This window comes from Euleptes europaea, chromosome 1 (genome assembly GCF_029931775.1).
Source record: "Euleptes europaea isolate rEulEur1 chromosome 1, rEulEur1.hap1, whole genome shotgun sequence".
NCBI classification, from domain to species: Eukaryota; Metazoa; Chordata; class Lepidosauria; order Squamata; family Sphaerodactylidae; genus Euleptes; species Euleptes europaea.
The window spans coordinates 99,413,248-99,436,744 of record NC_079312.1 but is presented as its reverse complement, the minus strand read 5'-3'; the positions used below and the strand labels follow the sequence as shown (position 1 = coordinate 99,436,744).

Genomic DNA, 23,497 nt, shown 5'->3' with positions numbered 1-23,497 from the left:
ACAAATTAATTACCAGGCTAGTTCAAATCACCCCACAAGTATTTCTGTGGAGTGAGCAAATCTGTTTTGAATGACAAAGCTCCCAGTGCTTGCACGGCTGCCAACTCAGTAAACCACCAGGCTTAGATCCAGTATAGAAGAAGAAGAAGACAAGTTGGTGTTTACATGCCGACTTTCTCTGCCTTTTAAGGAGAATCAAACTGGCCTACGATCTCCTTCCCTTCCTCTCCCCACAACAGACACCTTGTGAGGTGGGTGGGGCTGAGAGCATTTGGAGAGAAGTGTAACTAGCCTAAGGTCACCCAGCAGGCTTCATGTGGAGGACCAACCCGATTCACCAGATTAGAATCTGCCACTCATGTGGAGGAGTGGGGAATCAAATCCAGTTCTCCAGATTACAATCCGCTGCTCTTAACCACTACACCACACTGGCTCTCTGTGGTTAGAAGGATTGCTTTCTGTGGAACAAAACTTTCTCATCTCCCCATCCTGTTGCAGCCCCAAATGTCCCCTGAAATGCTGCTTCCCAGGAACAGCATGGGGGGGGGGGGAGGCACATTGTGGGCTGCAGAGGAAGGGGGAAGGTGAGAAAGTGATCTTCCATAGGCAGAAATTCTCCCCTCCACAGAAACATTCCGGTAGATCCAAGTTCCTTGATGCACTCCTTGATGCTATAATAGTCAATGCTCACTCTTGCCCTTTTTCCTCTTGATCACCTTAAGCCAGCTGCAGCATTTTCTGTTACTGTGGACATTTACATGTGCATGGCCTGTGGTTATGCCTTCATTTCTACAACTGGGGATGCACAGTATCTCAACAGGATAGCCAAACTTAGATGACTCGCAGGAATGGAGGTGACAGCTAGGCGGCTGCTGCTGGTGAGGCCTGTCTGCTTCTCTGCCATTTCCTGATATTTGCAGGTATTTATCCGGGAGCACGAAATGGCACATAAAAAGAACCAGGGGAGAAGTGGGGGAGTAAATAATGCAGACGGACCTTTATATGTCCGCATGATTCAGTCGCAAAAGCAAATACTTTGGAAGTAAAAAATCCAGGGGGAAATGTATCGGAGGTAACAAGTATATCCAGAGTGTATTTCATGTTTCCTGGTTTATGCAGAGCAGTGAGCCAGGCAGCAGCTTCAGGATTTATTCTGCCAACTAGAATATAAAACAGCAGGGAAGGGGATAAAATGTGAGCTTCTCGTGTATTGGATTCAATCCATTGTACAGTAATTTGTTGAAAATTGCTGATTAACTGAAAGATGGCAAGGAGGAGAGCACCACTAAGGAGCAAATGAAGCTTGGTGAATTAATCTTGCTCCGTTGTATAAACTAGCTGCGCTCCCATTTTACTGTTGAAATTTCATGGCGGTGAAAACTCCCCAGTGTCGCCTCACCAAGCGGTGCCCTACTGATTCTCCTGAATTGTTTGTGCAGATGCAGAAGAAAGGGGTGGGGAGGGGGGCTTTTAAACGCAAATGGATTTCTTGATGGGACACCAAGGAAGGCAACGATCCTGAAGGGAAGATCTGAGGGAGTTTTCACACTCTTTGCTCCTCGTAATTCTATTTCCCCAGCTGCGGTTTCTTCCCCCACGGTGAGCTGCTGTCACTTCTCATTATTGCTTCCCTCGTCTCTGTTCTCTGATGAGGCCACATAGCTCTTTCACCTAAATCTGTTAAATTGCTGAGAAGGCCATCAATCTTCCACATGATGCTGGTGCTTAAATAACCCTCCTAAGTGCTCCTAATTTGCTCGGAACCAGAGCCATGGAGAAATATCTGCGCTAACTCCTCCGAGAGAAGGGAAAGGCAGCGCTTCTAGCTCTTTTTGTTACCTTCCTGTGTCTGCTCGGCACTTCAAAAATGATTCATGATTTAATAATGGGGCAGTGATTCATCAAAACAACCAAGGCATCAATTTATTATGAGGAAATTTTTAAAGGAGAATACAGAACAGTACGCCTTAAAATTGGTGTTCATGACTGAGGTATTTTATGAAGCTGCTTAGGGGATCTCCGGGCCAGACTTTTGATTGTTTGTTTCTTCAGTTTATTGGTGAGGCGTGGCCACTGTGTTATCATCTGAGGCTATATCATGGAGAAATGAGCCAGAGAGATGAAGAATAATAATCATCTCTCTTTCATTCAAGAGGTTCAGTGGATATCTGAAGGCATAATTTGAGACTCAAAGTGGCTGTGGTGTCTCCAATTTGAACTAAACAATTTAACGTAGTAAAATAGAACCAAGACAAGAAACGTATAAGTGTGTCTTCAGTACAAGCAATAACATGCATAGTTAGATTTTCAATTGGCCATCTCATATCTCATACAGGAGACTAAAATCTGGAATTCTTCACTCCAGTTTCCTGCAGTTCTTCATATTATCAAAGATTACAGTGTCTCGTTCAAACATTATGTTTGTTCACAGTCATCTCAAACCACACCATTTCAAGAATGGCAAATATTCTTTTCCAACTTAACAGAGATCCATCTGAACTAATTCAACACCGAGCTTACATGGTTCAGTGCATGGAACAAGCTCCTCTGTCAACCTGTCTCCCACTCCTCCCCCCATCACTATTCTTCCTGGCCAAAAAAAAAAAAAAAAAAAGGGTTAGCCATTTTCTTTATGGTTGCAGGTTTTGTTATCATTTGTAGATAGTTCAACAAAATCACAAATCTCTTTGCAATTACTGTATGTTTTGCACCTTTGTGCATTTTTGTATGTGTGTAGGACAAGGAGATAGATGTGTGACACCCTGCCAATGGATAAAAACCTGTAGTTCAGCAACAATTAAAAAAGCATATGTATCACAAAGAGCTGAGTGAACCACATGTGAGTCCCCCCCCAAAACGCTGCTTTGTAATTGGCTGTAGTGTATTTTAAAAAGATACGTCACCAGCCCCCGCCAGCCCCACAGCGGGATTCTTTCATTTGATCTGAACTGAGTGGCCATTTTATAGCCATAGCAGAGAAGCATCTGGACAACCCCCCCCCCCCAACCAATTTGTTTCTGGCTATGTCAATGAAGGGGTCATAAGAACATAAAAACACTCGCATGGTCATTTGTGACCATTTCATTGTTTCATCAGTAGTCTTGCACTCGCAGAAAAAAAGGCTTTCATGCCTATAAGAAGACATGTATAAGGGGAGGGCGGCAAATCAGCCTGGCTCTGTTCCATCCTGCCAAGAACTGAAACTGACCCGCACTTGCTGTGAAACTGACCAAATAAGCAGCCTCATGTTATTCCAGCATTATTCTCTCACTAGTGCACTCAATAATGGCTTCGAAGGGAGGGATTGGATGAGGGGGACAGACATGTGGGAGGAAGAAGTGAGAATGGGTTTGGGGAGAAAAACTCGAAGTGACAAGTATGCACAGGGCTGGCTTTCGATTTGAGATCAAGGCAGCCTTTAAACTCAGTGGGAGAACATTTCAACCTTCCAGGACATTCTGTTGCAGATTTAAGAGTAGCAGTTCTCTTACAAAGGAATTTCAAAGGGAGATTGGAAAGAGAAACTGCTGAATTACAGTTGATATTCAAACTAAAGTCAATGCATTTACCTGGGCTGAATAAAGACCTTGCATTCACGGCTCATTACCAATGCTGGTTTCTCCACACCCATCTGTCCCCTGGACATCACAGACTCTTCTGCATACCACATCTAATCCCATCACGCCTGCTATTCACATTTACATACTGTTAACATTTACATACTAATGCTTGTCTGAATTCACTTTCCTCTACTTAAAGACAGATGGATTCACATTCTAAGCTGTATCTGAAGAAGTGAGCTGTGGCTCACGAAAGCTCATACCCTACCAGAAAATATTTTTGTTAGTCTTTAAGGTGCTACTGGACTCTTGCCCTTTTCTACTACTTTAAACTCAGGGTAAAACAGCATCCTGAAAATGCAGGGGAAACATGAGGAGAGAGCGAGGTGACTTCTGAAGGTCAGAAAAACATGCATATGCATAAAACAAAGGCCCGAAGTAGTCGAGGTGTGACCGCAACGGGAACAACCTGTGCATAAAAGGCCCTACTTTGTTTTTAAAAAATAAATAGAAGTTTAATAGAAAATGATCAATCACAATTATTTTTTTTAAAAAGGACTGGACTAGACTATTATGGCAAATCACAACTGGTGTTGGCAAAAAGTCCATTGTGGAATGACTCAGAACGTCACTTTTTCTGTCAGATCCTTTTAAACAAAAGTCTAGATTTCTCCATTGACATTACAAGTTCCTTTACAAAAACAACACCTCAGGATGCATTACCAAATTCCACATTTCATTTCCTTAGTACTCTGACTACTTTCAACAATTCACCTCTTACCCTTCTATGTATTTTCAGAGTAGCAGAACACTGTACCCATGAGAAAGGGGATGTGCTGTTTTGATATGATTACATATGAAAACAGAGTTGGCCGATATGGAAAGTTGTCCCAATAGGGCTTCTGCTGTTCATCCTTCTGCAGTATTCTCACCTTACTGTCATATCCATCAGTGTCTTTTCTATAATAAGTGCTACTGGGAGCTACAATAATCCACAAGTAATTTTTCAGGAGTCCAATATGTGGCAGACAAGGCAGTTCTAAATAGCTACTTCTTGAAATTGACTGTCAATTTTTAAGGAACAAAATTAAATGGGGAACCATTTCTAATGCTTCCCTTTAGAGAAGAGATATAATTGTGTTTGAGGCTATGATTTCTCACCATATTTAATTCTGATTTTTAAATAAATCAATACTATATCTCCTGACTTGGTTTCAACAAGAACATAAGCTGAGCCGTACTGTATCAGACCAAACAGTCCAGTGTCAGTCATCTGGATGCCTATGGGAAGACTACAAGAAAGGAATGAGGGGTACAATCCTTTTTCTTGTGTCCCAGCATCTAGTATTCAGAGCTTTACTACCATCTTATAGTCTAATAGTGAAGTCAGCCAAATCTGAGGATATTTAAATACAGAGACTGTAGCTGTGAACAGGCATGACAGATCTGTTTGTAAACAAGAAAAGGTTTGCAGAAATATAAAAAAATACATTGGGGGCTTAAAAACCCTGAAAATGATAAAAGGAGCACCAATAGCTTTAAGCAATGGATTCCCCTCAGTGGCTGTTGCTAGGCAACAACAGATTTCCAGGGTTCAGTTTCTGTGAGTAAAAGGCAGGGGGAGGGAGCAGGATCCTTTGCAGGACTATTTTGGCTTTGAAGGATGACTGATTGGAGCCAGGCCTGGCTAGGGTTGCCAGCTCCAGGTTGGAAAATTCCTGGAGATTTTCTGGTGAAGTCTGAGGAGGGCAGGGTTTGGGGGTTGGAGAGGCCTCAGCTGAATATAATGGCCTAGAATCCACTCTCCAAAGCAACCATTTTCTCCAGGGGGATAGATCTCTGTCATCTAGAGGTCAGTTGTAATCCTGGGAGTACTCCAGGTCCCACCTGGAGGCTGGAAACTCTAGGCCTGACAGCAACCTCTGGGTGATTTGACTTGATACCACCTGACCTGCATGACTCAACCAGGCCTGGCTGTTTGCTGCTGTTCAACAGCACCCACCCTATGAAAGACAGTGTGGTGTGATGGTTAGAGCTTCAGAGCAGGGTCTGGTTTATGCAGGTTCAAATCCCCGTCTTGTTGTGGAGGCTCACTGGGTGATTCTGGACCTGTCAAATACTTTCATCCTAATCTTGTCGAAGGCTTTCACGGTCAGAGTTCATTGGTTCTTGTAGGTTATCCGGGCTGTGTGACCGTGGTCTTGGTATTTTCTTTCCTGACGTTTCACCCACGGCTGTGGAAGCATCTTCAGAGGAGTAACACTGAAGGACAGTGTCTCTGAAGGACAGTGTCCTTCAGTGTTACTCCTCTGAAGATGCCTGCCACAGCTGCGGGCGAAACGTCAGGAAAGAAAATACCAAGACCACGGTTACACAGCCCGGATAACCTACAAGAACTTTCATCCTAACCTACCTCACAGGGTTGTTGTGAAGATAAAAAGGAGCAGAGAATAATATCAGTGGCTTTGGTCCCCACAATGGAGAAAGGTGGGGTAGAAATCAAGTAAATAAATGATAAATATAGTGGAAGATGGGAGGCAGATAAAAGGTAAGTTAGTGAAAGGCTGAGGAGAGAATGAGGCAATGAAAGGGAAGAGGATATGGGGATTGCCAGGAAGAGGGAAAGAGGAAATAGTGCAGAGAGGGGAACAGAGGAGAAAATGAGGTGCCCTCCTACAAGTCCCTGAAGGTTCCCTACCATGTAAGTGTGTGTGGCCCAGGAGCTGGACCCAGACAACTGGGCCATAGTTTTCCTTCATAGAGGCTGCTCAGGGGGCGGGGGGCGACGGAGGGTAAGAACATAAGAAAAGCCCTGCTGGATCAGACCAAGGCCCATCAAGTCCAGCAGTCTGCTCACACAGTGGCCAACCAGGTGCCTCTAGGAAGCCCACAACCAAGATGACTGCAACAGCTTTATTCTGCCTCTGTTCCACAGCACCTACTATATTAGGCATGCTCCTCTGATCCTGGAGAGAATAGGTATGCATCATGACTAGTATCCATTTTTACTAGTAGCCATGGATAGCCCTCTCCTCCATGAACATGCCCACTCCCCCCTTAAAGCCTTCCAAATTGCCAGCCATCACCAAAAGACAGAGGAACAGATAAATGTAGGTCGGCTGTTGGGTGGGAAGGAGAGAAGGAAGCAGGAAAAGAGGAGAGGCTATGGGGGCTTTCAGGAAAGGGAAGGAGGAAAGAGTGGGGGAGAGGGAAATGAGATGCCTCCCACAAGTCCTTGTGGGTATGCATTTGTCATAACTAATACCAAGTTACTGTATCCAGCCCTTTCTAAAGGTGACTTGTAGAGAAGGTGCTTCGAACCCTGATCCATTTAGTCACCCTTTGCTATACCTATGATATTCCCTGAGATGGAGTAACTAGAAGTGTTTGAAAGCTAAAGGCATTATAATCCTGCCTGTTTTATTTTTCAGTTCTTTTCATAATGAATCCCAATACTGAGTTTGCCTTTTTCAGTGCTGCCATGTGCTAAGTTGTTGTTTCCCCTGAACTGTCAGTCACAATCCCAATATTCATTTTCCCAGGTAGTCACAGCCCTCATCATCATTTTTTTGCCTTAGTGTACATCTGCCTGCATTTAGTTACCCTAAATCTCATTTGCCATTGAGTTGGCCAGGTTAGAAAAATCTTGTGGGGGTTCTTTGGGACCAGTTTGGATTATACTATGTTGAATAACTTGGATGTCATCAGTAACCTCCACGTTGTGACCTCCTCTTATCCCATGACTGCTAAGTTTACTTAAGTTGTTCTGGAAATACAAGTAGAATCATAGAATCATAGAGTTGGAAGGGACCACCAGGGTCATCTAGTCCAAACCCCTGCACAATGCAGTAAATTCACAACTATCTCCCCCCACACCCCCAGTGACCCCTACTCCATGCCCATAAGATGGCCAAGATGCCCTCCCTCTCATGATCTGCCTAAGGTCATAGAATCAGCATTGCTGACAGATGGCCATCTAGCCTCTGATTAAAAACCTCCCGGGAAGGAGAGCTCACCACCTCCCGAGGAAGCCTGTTCCACTGAGGAACCGCTCTAACTGTTAGAAAATTCTTCCTAATGTCTAAACGGAAACTCTTTTTTTTTTTTTTTAGCAATATACTTGGGACAGATATTAGGTTACAGGTCAATCATTTCCCAGATTCCCCCTGGATTCCCTTTTGAAACCTGGTGTTAGACTGGTTACCATACTTCTTGAAAGGCAGCAAATTTTAATTTGTATTTAAAAGATTTGTATTTCAGTACATTCTAGTGACTGTCATATAGTGTCAATGATGTATTAGCTCTAAAACTTAATTTATTCTTCATTCTTTACTTAAAATTGCTCCTCAGCTGAATTCCCCAAAACCGTGCTCATATGTGGGTGTCTCTCCAACATCTAAACAATGAAGGACAGTGTAAAGAATTCACTGCAATTCTCTGTAATCTCCTTATCGCCCTTCAGCAATCCTTTCATAGCTTTTGTCATTTAATGATTCTATTGCCTCATTGGCTGTTTCCCCCTTCTTATTTATTAGTAATATTGGGCTAATTCAAATGTGATTTGGCCTGTGGGAACTTCTTCATCATTTCACTTATTTTGGTGTTTTTACTGACATAGGTTTACCTTTCTACATAACAGACCTGAAAAGTGGAGTGACGTAATTGCTGGGGAAGATCCCAACTTTTCCAGAGACCAAAGACATCCCTTTTAGCCAGCCTTCTTTATATTTCCCCAAAATACGAACGCCTTCTCCTTTTTGCAGTTCTAATTCATCTGGACTATGAGCTGTGTAGGAGTGTAAAGCCACGCACCTGGTGAAACACAAGGAATTAAAGTGCAAATATGTCATTTGAAGAGGCAGCTTTGTTTACACAACATAAATGAGGACACAGAACAACTATCTGCTTTGTACCATATTAAGAACTGTTGCGGCACGCTTGGCTGAACTTAAATGTGACTGAAGCCTCTTCAAGTCACACTTCTATCACACAATGTAAGAATGCTCCAGAGGGGCAGTTAATTAGGTAAATAAAAGACAACTAATCAGGAATGCTGAATGAATGGAGGACAATGCATGACTAAAAAGGCACTATTAGATGAGATGTCATTCCTGAAGCAATAAACTCAGAGCCCAGAAATGCACAAGCATAGTGACTGTATGTTGGAATATGGGAGTGTGACCAAATTCCTTTCAAAACCTGTAATGGCACACGGATATATTTGCCTAAAAGGCAAATAGCGTCTTTCGGGGATGGGAGGTGGGTGGGTAATAACCGAGCAATCCTGAAGGGGGCCTGGAGCTACTCAGGAGCTGACGTGACCCCTACACCGGCATAAGTGCCACTTACGCCGACTAAGCGGGCACAGACACTGGCCAGAGGCACTTACGCTGGCTCCAGGGATATGTGCAGTAGCATGAGCCTCGGGCGCCAGTGCTGCCTCCCCGGCAGCGTTTTTCCAGAGCAAAACTTCTCACTGGCATCGATTTGGGTGTTACCAGGGGCAGAAATGACGTTAGTCAGCTCCCAAAGCCCATTTGACCCGGGAATGCCCCTTTTTCTGCAAGCGGCTACGTGTGACTGCAAAATAGATGCCATAAGCCCGTGAAACTAAATGGAAGAGTTTCACAGGGTTTTGTGCGGATTACCGCTTTTCTTTTTTATTTCAGGCTAGGGAGCCTCTCAGGAGGCGGCACGGCTGCGCCATTTCTGGGTGTCCCCTAACTCCCCCCTCCCCCCAGGCTTGCTCTGCCCGATCACAAAAATAGCTCATCTCCGCACCAGCTCCTATATGAGCCACGGCTGTGCTTTGCAGTTCAGAAAACAGCCAGTAGTCTCTTGCCATATTGGTGCTTCTAGTTTAACGGCAATATCCAGCATTGGTTCGTTTGGTCTGTAATTCTACCACCACTTGAATACTTCCTTTTCACAACACACTTCAGTTCATAAACCCTTCCAACCGCTTTCTTACCAATCTTATGAATGTTTTGGAGGTTCTGCAGATGACATTTGTTAATTCGCCTAGTAATTCTGGAAATTGAAATTACATTGATCCATCTCTTCTTGTAGACCAGGGTGGACAGAAGGTCACTCAGGAGTGGCCAATCACTCTCCAAGCAATTAAAAGCCCTCTGCCCCTCCTCCGGTGCTGCTTTCTTATCCTTCCATTTAAAGCTACTGCAGCAGCTTCCCTCCTCTTTTTTGTTTGTACAGAAGAGAAGGAAGCACAAGCACACACCTTTGAAAGGCAGCGTCGTATGCTGGTTAAGAGTGGTGGTTTGGAGTGGTGGATTCTAATCTGGAGAGCCGGGTTTGATTCCCCACTCCTCCACATGAGCAGCGGAGGCTAATCTGGTGAACCAGGTTGGTTTCTCCACTCCTACACATGAAGCCAGCTGGGTGACCTTGGGCCAGTCACAGTTCTCTTAGAGCTCTCTCAGCCCCACCCACCTCACAGGCTGTCTGTTGTGGGGAGGGGAAGGGAAGGCGATTGTAAGTTGGTTTGATTCTTCCTTAACTAATAAATAAAGTCGGCATATAAAAACCAACTCTTCTTCTTGTCTGGATGGGAAAACGAAAGCACAAGCACCACCTCTCCGCCTCCCTCATGCTCTCACACATGCACCTTTGCTCTGGACAGGAAAGGAGCGTACTACTGTCTCTTTTCTGCTGCTTCAGAGCTGCTATTTGTCTCTTCAAGGGAAAACATAAGAGACCAATGCAGGGCTGCTCTTCAGGGCAAGTTATAATTGGGAGGGATGGTTTGTTTGTGAAAAACAGTGGAGGAAAGGTTTCCCCGCCTGAACACTGTAGACCTGTTCTGAAATGCTGTAATGTCTGTACAAGCCACCATTTTGTGACTGGTTGCACCCATTGAGCCACCATTTTGTGACTGCCTCCATCCATTCAGCCATTACTTTGTGATGGGTAGCTCCCAGAAACATACAGTCTGCCTTAAAATTCAGTGTAAAGTTCTCATGCCTGTTTAAATTAAGATGCATTTATTAAAGTATCGATGATTCGATGATCCTCAATTTTAGCTAAATATTATACCTGAGGTGGGCATACCCACAAGGGTTTTCATCCCCTTTTTGTATTTGCTTAATTCTGGGAGCTGTGGCCCACTTTTATTTCAAACTAGGGGAAAAGTTCAGCATGTGCTGGGGTTGCTAGGTAGGGCTGCCAATCTCCAGGTGGTGGCTGGAGATCTCCTGCTATTACCACTGATCTCCAGGCGACAGAGATCAGTTCACCTGGAGAAAATGGCCGCTTTGGAAGGTGGACTCTATGGCATTATACCCCATTGAAGTCCCTCCCCTCCCCAAACCACGCTTTCCTCAGGCTCCAAGCCCCAAAATCTCCAGGTACTTTCCAGCCTGGAGCTGGCAACACTGTTGATAGGCAACAGTATCCTGGCCCCAGCAATTTCCTCCCCATAAAACGAAGAAAGATTTCTTTTACGTACATATTCACCGATAGTTGTTGCTGTACGTGGGGAAGAGTGACAATGGCTGTAGAATTCCCCAGGGATCCAGGTGTAGAGTAATAGGCAGCGTTGACCTGTAAATGAGGAGAAACAAAAATGGAATGAATGCTATTACGTCCTTCAAAGAGAAGGTGCTGGAATCAGATCCCTCAAGCACCGGCCATCAATGCAAAGCTAAATGTCCTATTAAAGGAACAATATGTTTACCTCACTAGTAAAGCTGATTCATTCAACTGTTTGTGTAATCAGATCTCTAAATGAAACCTTCCAGTTTTATTTACTCATGTGGCTCAGGACATGTTCGACTGGTTTGCTTGTGATTCCTCAGCGGCAAGGAGGAATGATTATGGGTAATCCTAGAGATATTTGACATGAGGCTTCCCCCAGGATTCCAGAAGATCACCCTCGTTGACAATTTTATAACCACACGTCAGGGTGAGTAGCATCTTTAATATCGCTTATGTATGGACAGTATAATCATACGGCAAAAAATCATAATGCCTTTGAAATCAAGTGTTTTAAGGCATTTAAGTAAGCACGTCAAGGCCACTGATTTCAGAGGAATTTGCACATGACCAAATGGTCACTAGCCTGGGGCACAAATCTTTAATATTTGTGAGGCGACAGATCACTGGATAAGTAGTCTTTTGAGCACCACTAGCAGTGATCTCAAGGGTACTGATGCTTATATTATGAGTATTCCCAAAACACTTTGATGACTGTGGTGTGGAATTATATGAGACGGCCTACATTTCCATTTGATATAATTTATAATTCTAAAGCAGACATTAAAGACGTTGGTGCACTTTTCTAGCTGCATATCCTCAAGGTAGTCCTTAAAAACGCGGTAATAAAGAATATATTGTTTTTGAACCTGGGGTAATTAAACACCTCTGAGTCAGGTCGCGAACTCCAGGTTGGGAAATACCTGGAGATTTTGGGGGTGGAGCTTGAGGAGGGTGGGGTTTGGGGAAGGGAGGGACTTCAGTGGGGTATAATGCCATAGAGTCCACCTTCCAAACCTTCCATTTTCTCCAGGTGAACTGATCTCTGTCGCCTGGAGATCAGTTGTAATAGCTGGAGATCTCCCACCACCACCTGGAGGCTGGCAACCCTACCCCTGAAGGTGACTGAGCCTTGCAAGAGGATTGCTTATAGATTTGGTGAATATTCTTGACCATCTTGGAGATGTCTGAGACAGGTTTATTTTATGAAAATATATTATGTGGCAGCTTTCAGAGTATTCCTTTTTAGGATACCGTTTCAAAGTCTTCACGACAACTTACAATCACATGTAAAATAAAAACAATAAAACCAACAATGAAATAAACCATAAGCAACAACTATCAAATATATATTCACAAAAAAAAACAGCATCAGGACTGGGGCTTCCAACCTCCAGGTGAGGGCTGGAGATTCCCCCAGAATTGCAATTGATCTCCAGATTACACACATCACTTATTTATACATTATTTATTTATTTGAAACATTTATTCCACTTCATCTGGAGAAAATGGCTGCTTTGGAAGGTGGGCTGTATGGCCTTATACTATGGTTGCCAACCTCCAGGTGTTAGCTGGAGATCTCCCGCTATTACAACTGATCTCCAGCAGATAGAAATCAGTCCCCCTGGAAAAATGGCTGCTTTGGCAACTGGACTCTATGGCACTGAAGTCCCTCCCCTTCCCAAACCCCGCCCTCCTCAGGCTCCACCCCAAAAACCTCCTGCCAGTGGCGAAGAGGAACCCAGCAACCCTACCTCATACCCTACTGAGATCCCTCACCTCCTTAAAGCCCAGCTTCCCAGGCTCCATCCCCTGTAGTCTGGAGATCACTCGCAATTCTGGGAGGACACCAGGCCCCACCTGGGAGTTGGCAACTTTAGGAAGATCTTAATATCTGAGTAAATGTATGATGGCCAGGGTTGCCAGGTCCTTCTTCGCCACCAGCGGGAAGTTTTGGGGGCAGAGCCAGAAGAGGGCGGGGTTTGGGGGAACGGAGGGACTTCAATGCCATAGAGTCCAATTGCCCAAGCGGCCATTTTCTCCAGGTGAACTGATCTCAATTGGCTGGAGATCAGTTGTAATAGCGGGAGATCTCCAGCTAGTACCTGGAGGCCGATAACCCTAATGATGGCAGTCCTCAATATACCTCAGAACCATATATGTAACCTATAATCATGGAGAACTTGACTGGTGAGGATATTTTCACCCAGAATATTTTCATTAAAAATCAACAGTTTTTTGGTTATAAAGAATGTACAAGGTTGGCAAAATGAAATTTAAATTGAAGCAGTATCACGCTTGTTAAATATAAAGGAATGTATTTATAAAACTGGATTTGGAGCCTAATTGTGCCCTGCCAGGTACCTGAAACCTTTCCCCATTCCTGCAGCCTCCATTATACTGTCTGCTACCATCAAAAGAGTTTCTGTCTAGACATTAGGAAGGCCTTTCTAACAGTTAGAGTGGCTCCTCAGTAGAACAGGCTTCCTTGGGAGGTGGTAAACTCTCCTTCCCTGGAGGTTTTTAAGCAGAGGCTAGATGGTCATCTGTCAGCAATGCTGATTCTATGACCTTAAGCAGATGATGAGAGGGAGGGCATCTTGGCCATCTTCTGGGCATGGAGTAGGGGTTGCTGGGGGTGTGTGGGGGGAGGTAGTTGTGAATTTCCTGCATTGTGCAGGGGTTTGGACTAGATGACCCTGGTGTGCCCTTCCAAATCTATGATTCTATCACCTCCATTGCCACATGGAAGTTGTATATAGATTGTTGATTGCATGTATTATACTGCTTTTATCGCAACATTTTCTAATTTGTAATCCAGTTTTATTGCATATAACATACTGTCTATTGCATTTTTAAAAATGTAATCAGCCTTAAACCTCAGTGAGAAAGGTGGACCATGCAATAAATAAATAAATAGACTGAAAAAAGATGTGTAAACCAGAGGGCAGCACAATGACATGCAACATTGAAGATAGATCACATATCTGAAGAAGTGAGCTGTGACTCACGAAAGCTCATACCCTGCTAGAAATTTTGTTAGTCTTTAAGGTGCTACTGGACTCTTGCTCTTTTTTAACCAGAAGATGGAACAGCGACAAAGCCACCTCTAGCACCTTATCCAACAACATCTGCGGAGTCTTCCTGGATTTCATTTTCCTACTAAATTTAAATGAATAAAGCATGTGAACAGTTGCTTCCACTCTCGTCTAAGGAAAATCGTCTCTGGTACATGCACAGTGTCAATGAAGAGCATCCAGGCTGGCACTAAAGTCTGATAGCATATTGCACGGTGCCAAAATGTGATAAGAAGATGCTTCTGCGCTATAATTTTGCAGTCTGTGCAGATAATGACTTTCAGTTCCCAAACTGATAAAATTTTATGGAGACCATTTTTCTTCAAATTGTCCCCATGATCTGGTCTCTGTCTAAAAGGATATTTTCTCTTACGATTAAAAAAAAATCCCATTTACAGTAAGTATTTGTAAATGGGATTTTAAATTATAAATTGCTTACTGTGCCTTCATACAATAAGGACACAATTGTGAATGTTATGTATCAAACTGGTAAGTTCTCTCTGTGTTAAAAGCTGTGATATCTGACACAGCTTTTCTCGAAGTAGAAATATTTGTCTGAGTATTTCAGTGGATTCCTGCTGGTCCTTTTGCTTGCACTGGGTGAGTTTATTTTGATGTGGAACTATTTTTACTTATACAGCACCATCAATGTTCATGGGACTTTTCACAGGCAAAAAAGACCAGCCCATGCACTGAGAAGCTTCCAATCTAAAATGCATTATTTCATGACTTCTGTGCAATGCATTATGAGAAAAGGAAATAATTCCCTTTAAATGGCAACATTTGGCTCTTCCAGGCTTAGGGTCCTCATAGGTATGTGATTCAACTCTGAAGAGGATAATGAAAATGAATCATGATCCAGAGCAAAAGAACACGCGTGATGGGATTTAACTCCCAGATATCACAAAATAAGTATCAGGTTCTCAAAATTATAAGACTTGTAACATAGTTTGGTTTTTTTAAAAATAAGTTTAGCCTTGAAGAACAATGAAGACTTGGAACAAAATTGTTCAAAGAGAAGGAAGAAAGGGGACACATTCTTTGTCTTCTAAGTGGAATTTTCAAGAAAAGTAAGAATATAAGAAAGGCCATGCTGAATCAGACCAAGGTCCATCAAGGCCAGCAGTCTGTTCACACAGTGGCCAACCAGGTGTCACTAGGAAGCCCACAAGCAAGACGACTGCAGCAGCATTATCCTGCCTGTGTGCCATAGCACCTAATTTATTAGGCATGGCCCTCTGATCCTGGAGAGAATAGGTATGTATCATGACCAGTATCCATTTTTAACTAGCAGCCATGAATACTCCTCTCCTCCATGAATATGTCCACTCCCCTCTTAAAGCCTTCCAAGTTGGCAGCTATCACCACATCCTGGGGCAGGGAGTTCCACAATTTAACTATGTGTTGTGTGAAGAAATAGTTCCTTTTATCAGTTTTGAATCTCTCACCCTCCAGCTTCAGGCAATAGGATATATATTCAGGCAGTAGGATATATATTCCTCACACTAGCACAAATGCCTTTTCCTTCCTTCACCATTCGCCTTGGAAATTAAAGGCTCCATTAAAGGAAGATCCCAGCTCTTGGTAGGTTATTGTAACCAAGGGTGTTGAAAAGCACTACTGATTGTCCTTCCTCCCACATCTGTAATGGATTTTCATCCTTCCAGCCCACTTTTCTATCAAGTACCAAGTTTTAATGCCGTAAGAAGCGCAGTGCAATTCAGCAAGCCAACACAGATACTTAGCAGCCCACATTTTTCCAGCACTGCAAAGCATTTTGTAATTGCCATGGGTTAAGACAGCAAGATTCCCACACATTCATTATATTGAATTCTTCAGCTTCTAGTGCTTATTCAGCTGTATAGCTGCTAAAAGGAAGCAGCAGCCTTTCTCACCCTTCATCTCTCAATAGCATCTTACTGGAGATTATTCATTGCACTGGAGAACAGTTCCATAGCATAAAAGGAACCAAGACAATGATAAATAAGCAGAAACTGTTTTATGTTAAAAGGAATTATGAAAATGGCTTCTAACTTGAATGCTAGTAATACAGAACTGATTTAAGCTGGGGAACAACATGTTTCCATATTTCCAAGTTATCATTTTCTCAGGTGGTTGTCACTAATTTTGTACTAGTTTATTGCTAGTTATTCTAAGCAACTAGGGTTGCCAAGCATGGCCTGGCAACCAGTAAGAGACTGTGGGGGGAAGAGACATGGGGGTGCTGGTGGTAACAGCATGTAGGGCTGCCAGGTACCCCCTGGCAATTGGCAGGGGTAGGGGGTGGGCGAGTCTTACCAGCTGCAAATTGAGGCCTAGGCCTCGCCACCATCAGCACGTTGATGTCACTTCTGGAAGTAACATCATCACACCGCCGACAACATGGGAGATGCTCTGATATTTGGGCAAAAAAAGAAGTTGTTTTTAACATTTTGTTTTGACTAAATACCAGAGTGTCTCCCACATTATCAGCGATGTGATGGTGTCACTTCCGGAAGTGATGTCAACACACCAACACACCTAGACCTCAATCTGCAGCTGATAAGACTCCCAACAGGGGGCCCCCAAATCAGAAAAATCCCCACCCCCAGCGAGGGTCTGGCAACCCTAATAGTAAGACATTACTTCCAAGAAAAATCCAGAACTGATGTCACACTTCTCTCGGAATCACTGGAAATGCTATGGTAAAACCACAGCATTTCCAGCAATCCCTCTAGAGGAGTGGTGTCACTTCTGGGTTTTTCCAGGAAGTGATGTCACACCATTGCCTGGTGGTGATTTTTTTCCTGGAGTATTTTTTTCTCATCAGCTGCAGTGGCAGCAGTGGGAAATAGGAGCCAGAGGCAGGGATGCCCTGCCCCAGCAGCAACTTGGCAACTCTATATACAACACACACAGGAACAGTATCAAAACCCAGTGGTTACAACTGCTGGTCCAAAAATTTGAGTCTGACCAGCATTGGTACAACCACAGCACAAAGCTGAGTGGTATAACCAAATTGTCAGGCTAGAGTCAGGCCCACTATAGCATTTCAGACACGGAAGGATCTATGTCAGCGTGGTGTAGTGGTTAAGAGCAGTGGTTTGGAGTGATGGACTCTGATCTGGAGAACCGGGTTTGATTCCCCACTCCTCCACATGAGTGGCGCACGCTAATCTGGTGAACTGGATTTGTTTCCCCACTCCTACAAACGAAGCCAACTGGTGACCTTGGGCAAGTTACAGCTCTGTTAGAGCTCTCTCAGCCCCACCTTCCTCACAGGGTGTCTGTTGTGGGGAGGGGAAGGTGATTGTAAGCTGGTTTGAGTCTCCCTTAAGTGGTAGAGACAGTTGGCATATACAAATCTCTTCTTCTTGTTGTTCTTCTTCTTGTTCTTCTTGTTCTTGTTCTTCTTCTTCTTCTTTCAAATCAGATCCCTAGAGTGATGTTGCCAGTCAAGGCAAAAAAGAATGCTGTGCTAGTGGACCTAATGGTCTGTCTCAGTACAAGGCAGCTTCTCTCTCAGTTCTGGTTTACTACTACTATCACTGGAGACAATTGCCACCTGGACACAGTCTAGATTTAGAGTATGTGCATGCTTTTGGCATTTCTTGGGAGAATACTCTGGAACAAAGTATGAAAGAAGATAATAGAGTTATTACAAGTATTTGGTTGGATAGAATAACACATTTACAGAACATTTATGTTCTGTATGACACGTTGGTGTTACATTCTGATCAAATACAATCAATCACTGAATCTAAAGTGTTGCAAGGATCAAAGAAATTAGATTACCCAAATTGGGAGGAGGCAGGCTCAGTTTCCAGTGGATAGGGTTGCCAACCTCCAGATACTACCTGGAGATCTCCTGCTATTACAACTGATCTCCAGCCAATACAAATCAGTTCCCCTTGAGAAAATGGCCGCTTTGGCAATTGGACTCTATGGCATTGAAATCCCTCCCCTCCCCAAAGCCCGCCCTCCTCAGGCTCCACCCCAAAAACCTCCTGCCTGTGGCAAAGGGGAACCTGGCAACCCTACCAGTGGACCTCACTGACTTATGTGGGGGGAAAGTGAGCAGCAAGACAGGGTGCAATATGATCTCTGCCTTATTGGTGTCCATGCGAAATACCTTATTTCCTCCCATATGGTTGACGGGTTTTAACTTCACAAGACTCAGGAAGTACATGTCAATGACTGCCATAACTTGGATCTGTGAATCCCCAGGGTCGGTTGCATTGCTTGCACTAATAGACCCTTTCCATGATTAACGAAAATGGTGGCAAGTAATAGGTGAACCAGCCCTAATTGTGCAGCAGCCATAAAAAAGCTATTTCTCACTAGGGTAAGCAACCCTGTGGCCTTTATCTGTCTCATGCTTCTTGAGAAACAGGAAAGGAAAAGTGGGGGGGAAGTATCCCAGAATGTTCAATTTTTTTTTCTTTGCACAGAAGCAGCAGATAAGGGTCACTGGCCCAAAGAGTCGGCGTCACTCATTTTCTTATCTGTATTTATCCGAATGCTCGTGCTGTCTGCTAAACCAGCCCGTACTTTTATTAGCTTTTAGCAGATAACTGATGTTGTTGGTCTGCCTCAAGAGAAGAATGGTCACTGAACAGTGCATCTAACTTATCAGGGGAGGAACAGGCAGGTTAAGGTTTCTGAGACGTAACTAAATCAAATATAAATTTCCTAGGAGATGCAGTTGAAAAACAGTTTGGATGGAACCATAAATGATACCACCAACATGGCCCTTTAGCAGATAACTATCGGGTCTCTGTAATTACTCAGCTCACGGTAGTTGTTTGTCTTGTGAACTTAAAACAAAGCTTTATAAGAGGCGAAGAAAAAACGACACCCACTCGTAGCTAAGACAATTGAATTTTGAGTGGAGGACGAGGGGTTTCAATATTTAAATGTATTTCAGCTCCAATAGCCAGAACTTCGTCAGCAGGTTATCTTAGCACCCTTAAGATTTTTCTAAGGAGGAAGAACTCATTCCCTCACCCCCTGACTTCCTACCACTGCAATGCTATGGTCTGCATTTATTTTATCTATTTAAATGATTTCTACACTGCCTCTTCACAGAGTCTGCTCAAGGCAGCTTATAAAGTAAGACATAATAAGAACATAAACACCAGCATTAAAAACCCAGCATAAAAGCAGTCAGAAACATACTGCGCTTTATAGAGGGTTGATGTTGTCTGGTATAGGTGTTACCATGTTGTGCTAGGCTTGTGGAGACCCGGGTTCAAAGCTTCACATACCATGAAATTTACCATGAGTGATCTTGGGCCACACACACAGCCTAACTTACCTCAGAGTTTTTGTGAGGATAAAATGGAGGGTAGGAGAACTATAGAAGCTGCTTTGGATCCTCGTTGTAGAGAAAGATGGGGGTACACATTTATTTTATGTATTTACATGTATAGCCCGCCTTACTCGTGTGAAATAAGTAAATATTGATGTGGGGTAAAATTAAAGAGGGGGAATATCATGTATGATGCCCTGAGTTTTTGGGAGGAAGCATGGGTAACATGAGAGGAAAGACTTCAATGCCATAGAGTCCAATTGCCAAAGCGGCCATTTTCTCCAGGTGAACTGATCTCTATTGGCTGGAGAATGGTTGTAATAGTAGGGGATCTCCAGCTAGTACCTGGAGGTTGGTAACCCTATTCTCAGTTAAAAAGAAGAAAAAACTTTGTATCCTTTTATATGTGACATGTAGTTTGTCGCTAAGCTGCTGAGGTGAAATGTCTATTTGAATTTCAACTGCAGAAAATTTAAGGAGCCCTTCAGCACAAAAAGCCTGGAAACCCTACTTGGTTATGATGTCTAAATTGCAGGCAATTCAACAAACTGTGGCTTGTTGGAGGCCATCAGCTAGGCTAGCAAGGTAGGATGTATAGTTGGTTTATTAACCACTGTTTGTAATAACTATCATTTGTTGTGGCATCTGAATTCAGAAACCACAGATTGTTCAGTAGCACCAACTCTTGACGTCAAGTGAGCATGGAGAGAGTGGTAGAAGAAAGGTGTCCTCCTTTCTGGGATGCAGCAGTCAAGAAACACTCCAGCTGCAGTTTCTGTATTCTACTTACATGTAATAGTTTGTTGTATAGAACACAGTTCAAACAACCCCTGGTTTATCTGAATGATATCTGAATGTACTCTGAGTATGTTAAATGGAGGAATATGCACAAATGTTGCGTGGGGGGGGGAGGGCTAGCCAAAGAATGCACTACACACACTTATGTAAACCTCTACTTGCTCTATCTATTTTGTACCTTTCCACGGGCCAAGACAGCAACCAATAATAGCAACCAATAAGAGGCTGAAAATTGAAATCTGGTTACAGAAGCATGTATTTTCCAATAAGAAGCTCGTATTTGCTTTATCAACTCCTAGAGAATCCAGACAGACTTTACTAGCCCTTCTATGAAATACTGGCATGTAACAGCAGTTTAAGGGCCACTTCTGATACTAGAGATCTCTTGTGGAGATTTGCCAACGTTATTCCCATGATGGAAACTGTAACATTGAAAGGACTTAAACACATATCCAGCAAAGAGTTTTTAAAAATATTATTATTATGGACATTCTGGGGACACTCCAGTAGAAAATGTAATGCTTGAAGCAGACTTATGTTCATAAGGGTAATATTGTTTCCTGCCTATCACCTCTTCCTTTCTCTTACTGGGTATTTCTTCCTCCCTAATTCCTTCTATACTCCCACAATGCTGCCTTCCCCAGTTCATTTTAACTCACAATATGTCACACAAGCAGTGGTGTAGCACTTTGCTGTAACTTTACAGTTCATACTACCTTCAGCACCACCTATTGCAGCAGTGGGGGAGAAACAGGATATTTTTGGAAGTGGGAGTTAAGATAGCCACTAATGGAAATACTTAGTATTTCCTGATTAGCCCCCCCAATAAATAAATAATGGAATTCTGCCAAGACACCAGAGTTAATATCCTGCACGCATTCTCTTTATCTCCACCGCCCCCAAAAAAGCCAGTTTGGCCCTTTGCTGCTCATCTCCTCAGAAAATATGCACTAATGAGCATGCTAGTGCTTTTAATTCAGCACTGCCATTTTGAAGCCCTTACTTATTATTCAATTAGAATCCGACAATTTCCCTACATAAAACTGGGATTCTCATTGTGCATTGCCCTTGAAATTAGAGAAAGATGAGCATTAGACAGCCTACACTCCCTTTTATATCCAAGATCACCGAAGGGACATATCTGAACTACCCAGCAAAGAGACTATTAGGGTTTTTTAAATATTTCCAATCAGACTTTCTGTTGGCCGGCTCCTTTCTGTTCTTTCTAACTCTTACACATACTGGTAAAGCAGAGGGAAAGGTTAACATTTCGTTCTTTTCATTTAACAGTAACATCAAACAGAGAGCCTAAGGGAAGACTGGGTAGGAAGCAGAGGTTTAGTGGAGGCAGAAGGTATAGGAAAGAGATGGGAAGTGTTCCTGAGTAGAGGACTTACATAGGGAAGAATACAAGGGGGAGAAGTGGGTATATTTATATGTATGTGCACTAGAGACAAGATGAATCATTACATAAGGTGCTGTGGAACACAGGCAGGAGAATGGTGCTGCAGTAGTCTTGTTTGGGGGCTTCCTAGAGGCACCTGGTTGGCCACTGTGTGAACAGACTGCTGGACTTTATGGACCTTGGTCTGATCCAATAGGGCCTTTCTTATGTTCTTATGTTTACTCAAAAGAATGTCCTGTTTGTTCCCTAGGAAATATTAATAAAATATACACTTGCATCCTTCACAACCCATGTATCTAGTGTGTGTGTTTTGCACTAGGGTATCTATAATGCTCTTAAAGACCATTACCAAACTTAAATGTGGCACGAACTTTTGCAGGAATGCACTTGCTTCGTCAGTTGCAGGATGATAACACCAGATGATATTGCTTCCTGCCTACGAAAACTCATGCTGCAATCAATGGGAATACTTTCACGTATGAGGTTTAATCTGAGCCCTTCCTGTCTCTGTGATTGTTGCTAATGCAAAAGAGACAGGGAGGAGAGGAAATTGTAATGCCAATGAACACCTGGCAAATGCAGGTTTTACATTTGCATTACAATGCAATTTAGGGAAAAAACCTTTAAGGCTACAACCTGAGGCATACTTTCAGAATAGTAAGTCTTCCTGATCAAAATGTAACTTGCTTCTAAGTGAACATGCATAGGATCCAGTGACTCTTGTGTGTGAAAATACGCTTGGGCTTTAATCCTATGCAAATTTCCTAGAAAGTTACTGATATTCTTGTGATTGCACTGTAAGCCTTTAAGAACACAAGTAGGGCTTTTTTCATCCTTTGCGTATGAGAAGTGGGGCAATACCATAATTTAATTATTATTTATTCAGGGCATTTAACCCCACCCTTCCTCCAAGGAGCTTAGGGTGGCTTAAATGGTTCTTTCCCTTTCTCCATTTTATCATCACAACAGTCCAAGGGATTGGCTCCAACCAAGGTTTTTTTGCGAGGGAAAAAGGAAGGAAGGATCCCATCTGATCACCCAAAAAGGAGGCCATGGGAACAGAATGAACAAAAGTTATATGGAGATGTAGTAAGGAGGGGAACTGGGTGAGATTGTGTGAAAAAGCTGGCTGCATCCAATCCCCCTGCAAGATATGTCAGGCTGCAGGAGTGTGACTGGCCCAAGGTAACCCAATGAGTTTCATGCTGAGTAGAAATTTAAACCTGGCTTTCCCAAGTCCTAGACCACGGGTGGGGAACGTCAGGCCTGGGGGCTGTATAAGGCCTTGCAGAAGAGTCATTAGCTATGGAGCTGCTATGACTGCCCAAGAAACTGTGTTAACCCTTTCCCACCCGGGCCATGGAGAAACGTATTTCCTTTGTACTACAAGAAGGCTGGGGGCAGAAGTGGTGACAATGGAGGGGTTAAAAAGGGCAGGGCCAGAATGCACGGGGGCGAGTTCTTAGCCAGCGTGTCCTCATTTCAGGTGGAGGTAGCAGGAGCTGGCGTGTGGCTGGATGGCTACGCCCGGCTGGTGCAACAGACCATCCTGTGCCACCAGGTGGGCGACTGCGCCACCGATTAGATGCCTGCCTGCCGCACGGGGACGGGGGTGTCATCTGGGCAGCTGCCTGCTTGGGGCTTGGTCGGTACCCCCTCTCCCTTCTCGTTCTTTCCCCTCTAAGTCCTGCAAAAGTCGCTTAGGGCGGGAAAGTGCTGGATCGGGGCGTTACTGGACCTGGCTCCTTTGCCTACAAACCCCGAGAGGCTTGTCGCTCACTCTGTCTTGTGTTTGCTGCCCTGCCTGAATCTCTTGGGCCCAGCTGGGGATGGCAGAGCTCAAAAGCGAGTCACTCTACGTGGCAGACACTCGGAG

General features: G+C 43.7%; 1 protein-coding gene across 1 annotated transcript in view; it reads right to left on the bottom strand.

Moving 5' to 3' along the window:
• The window catches only part of SH3RF2 (SH3 domain containing ring finger 2), a 124,074-nt gene that overhangs the window by 7,322 nt on the left and 93,255 nt on the right, over window positions 1–23,497 (bottom strand). The window contains exons 5-6 of the mRNA XM_056859238.1: window positions 11,026–11,120; window positions 8,202–8,372 (exon numbers count right to left, since the gene is read on the bottom strand). Coding sequence (XP_056715216.1) covers window positions 8,202–8,372; window positions 11,026–11,120 — 266 coding nt within the window. The remainder of the gene's footprint in view (window positions 1–8,201; window positions 8,373–11,025; window positions 11,121–23,497) is intronic.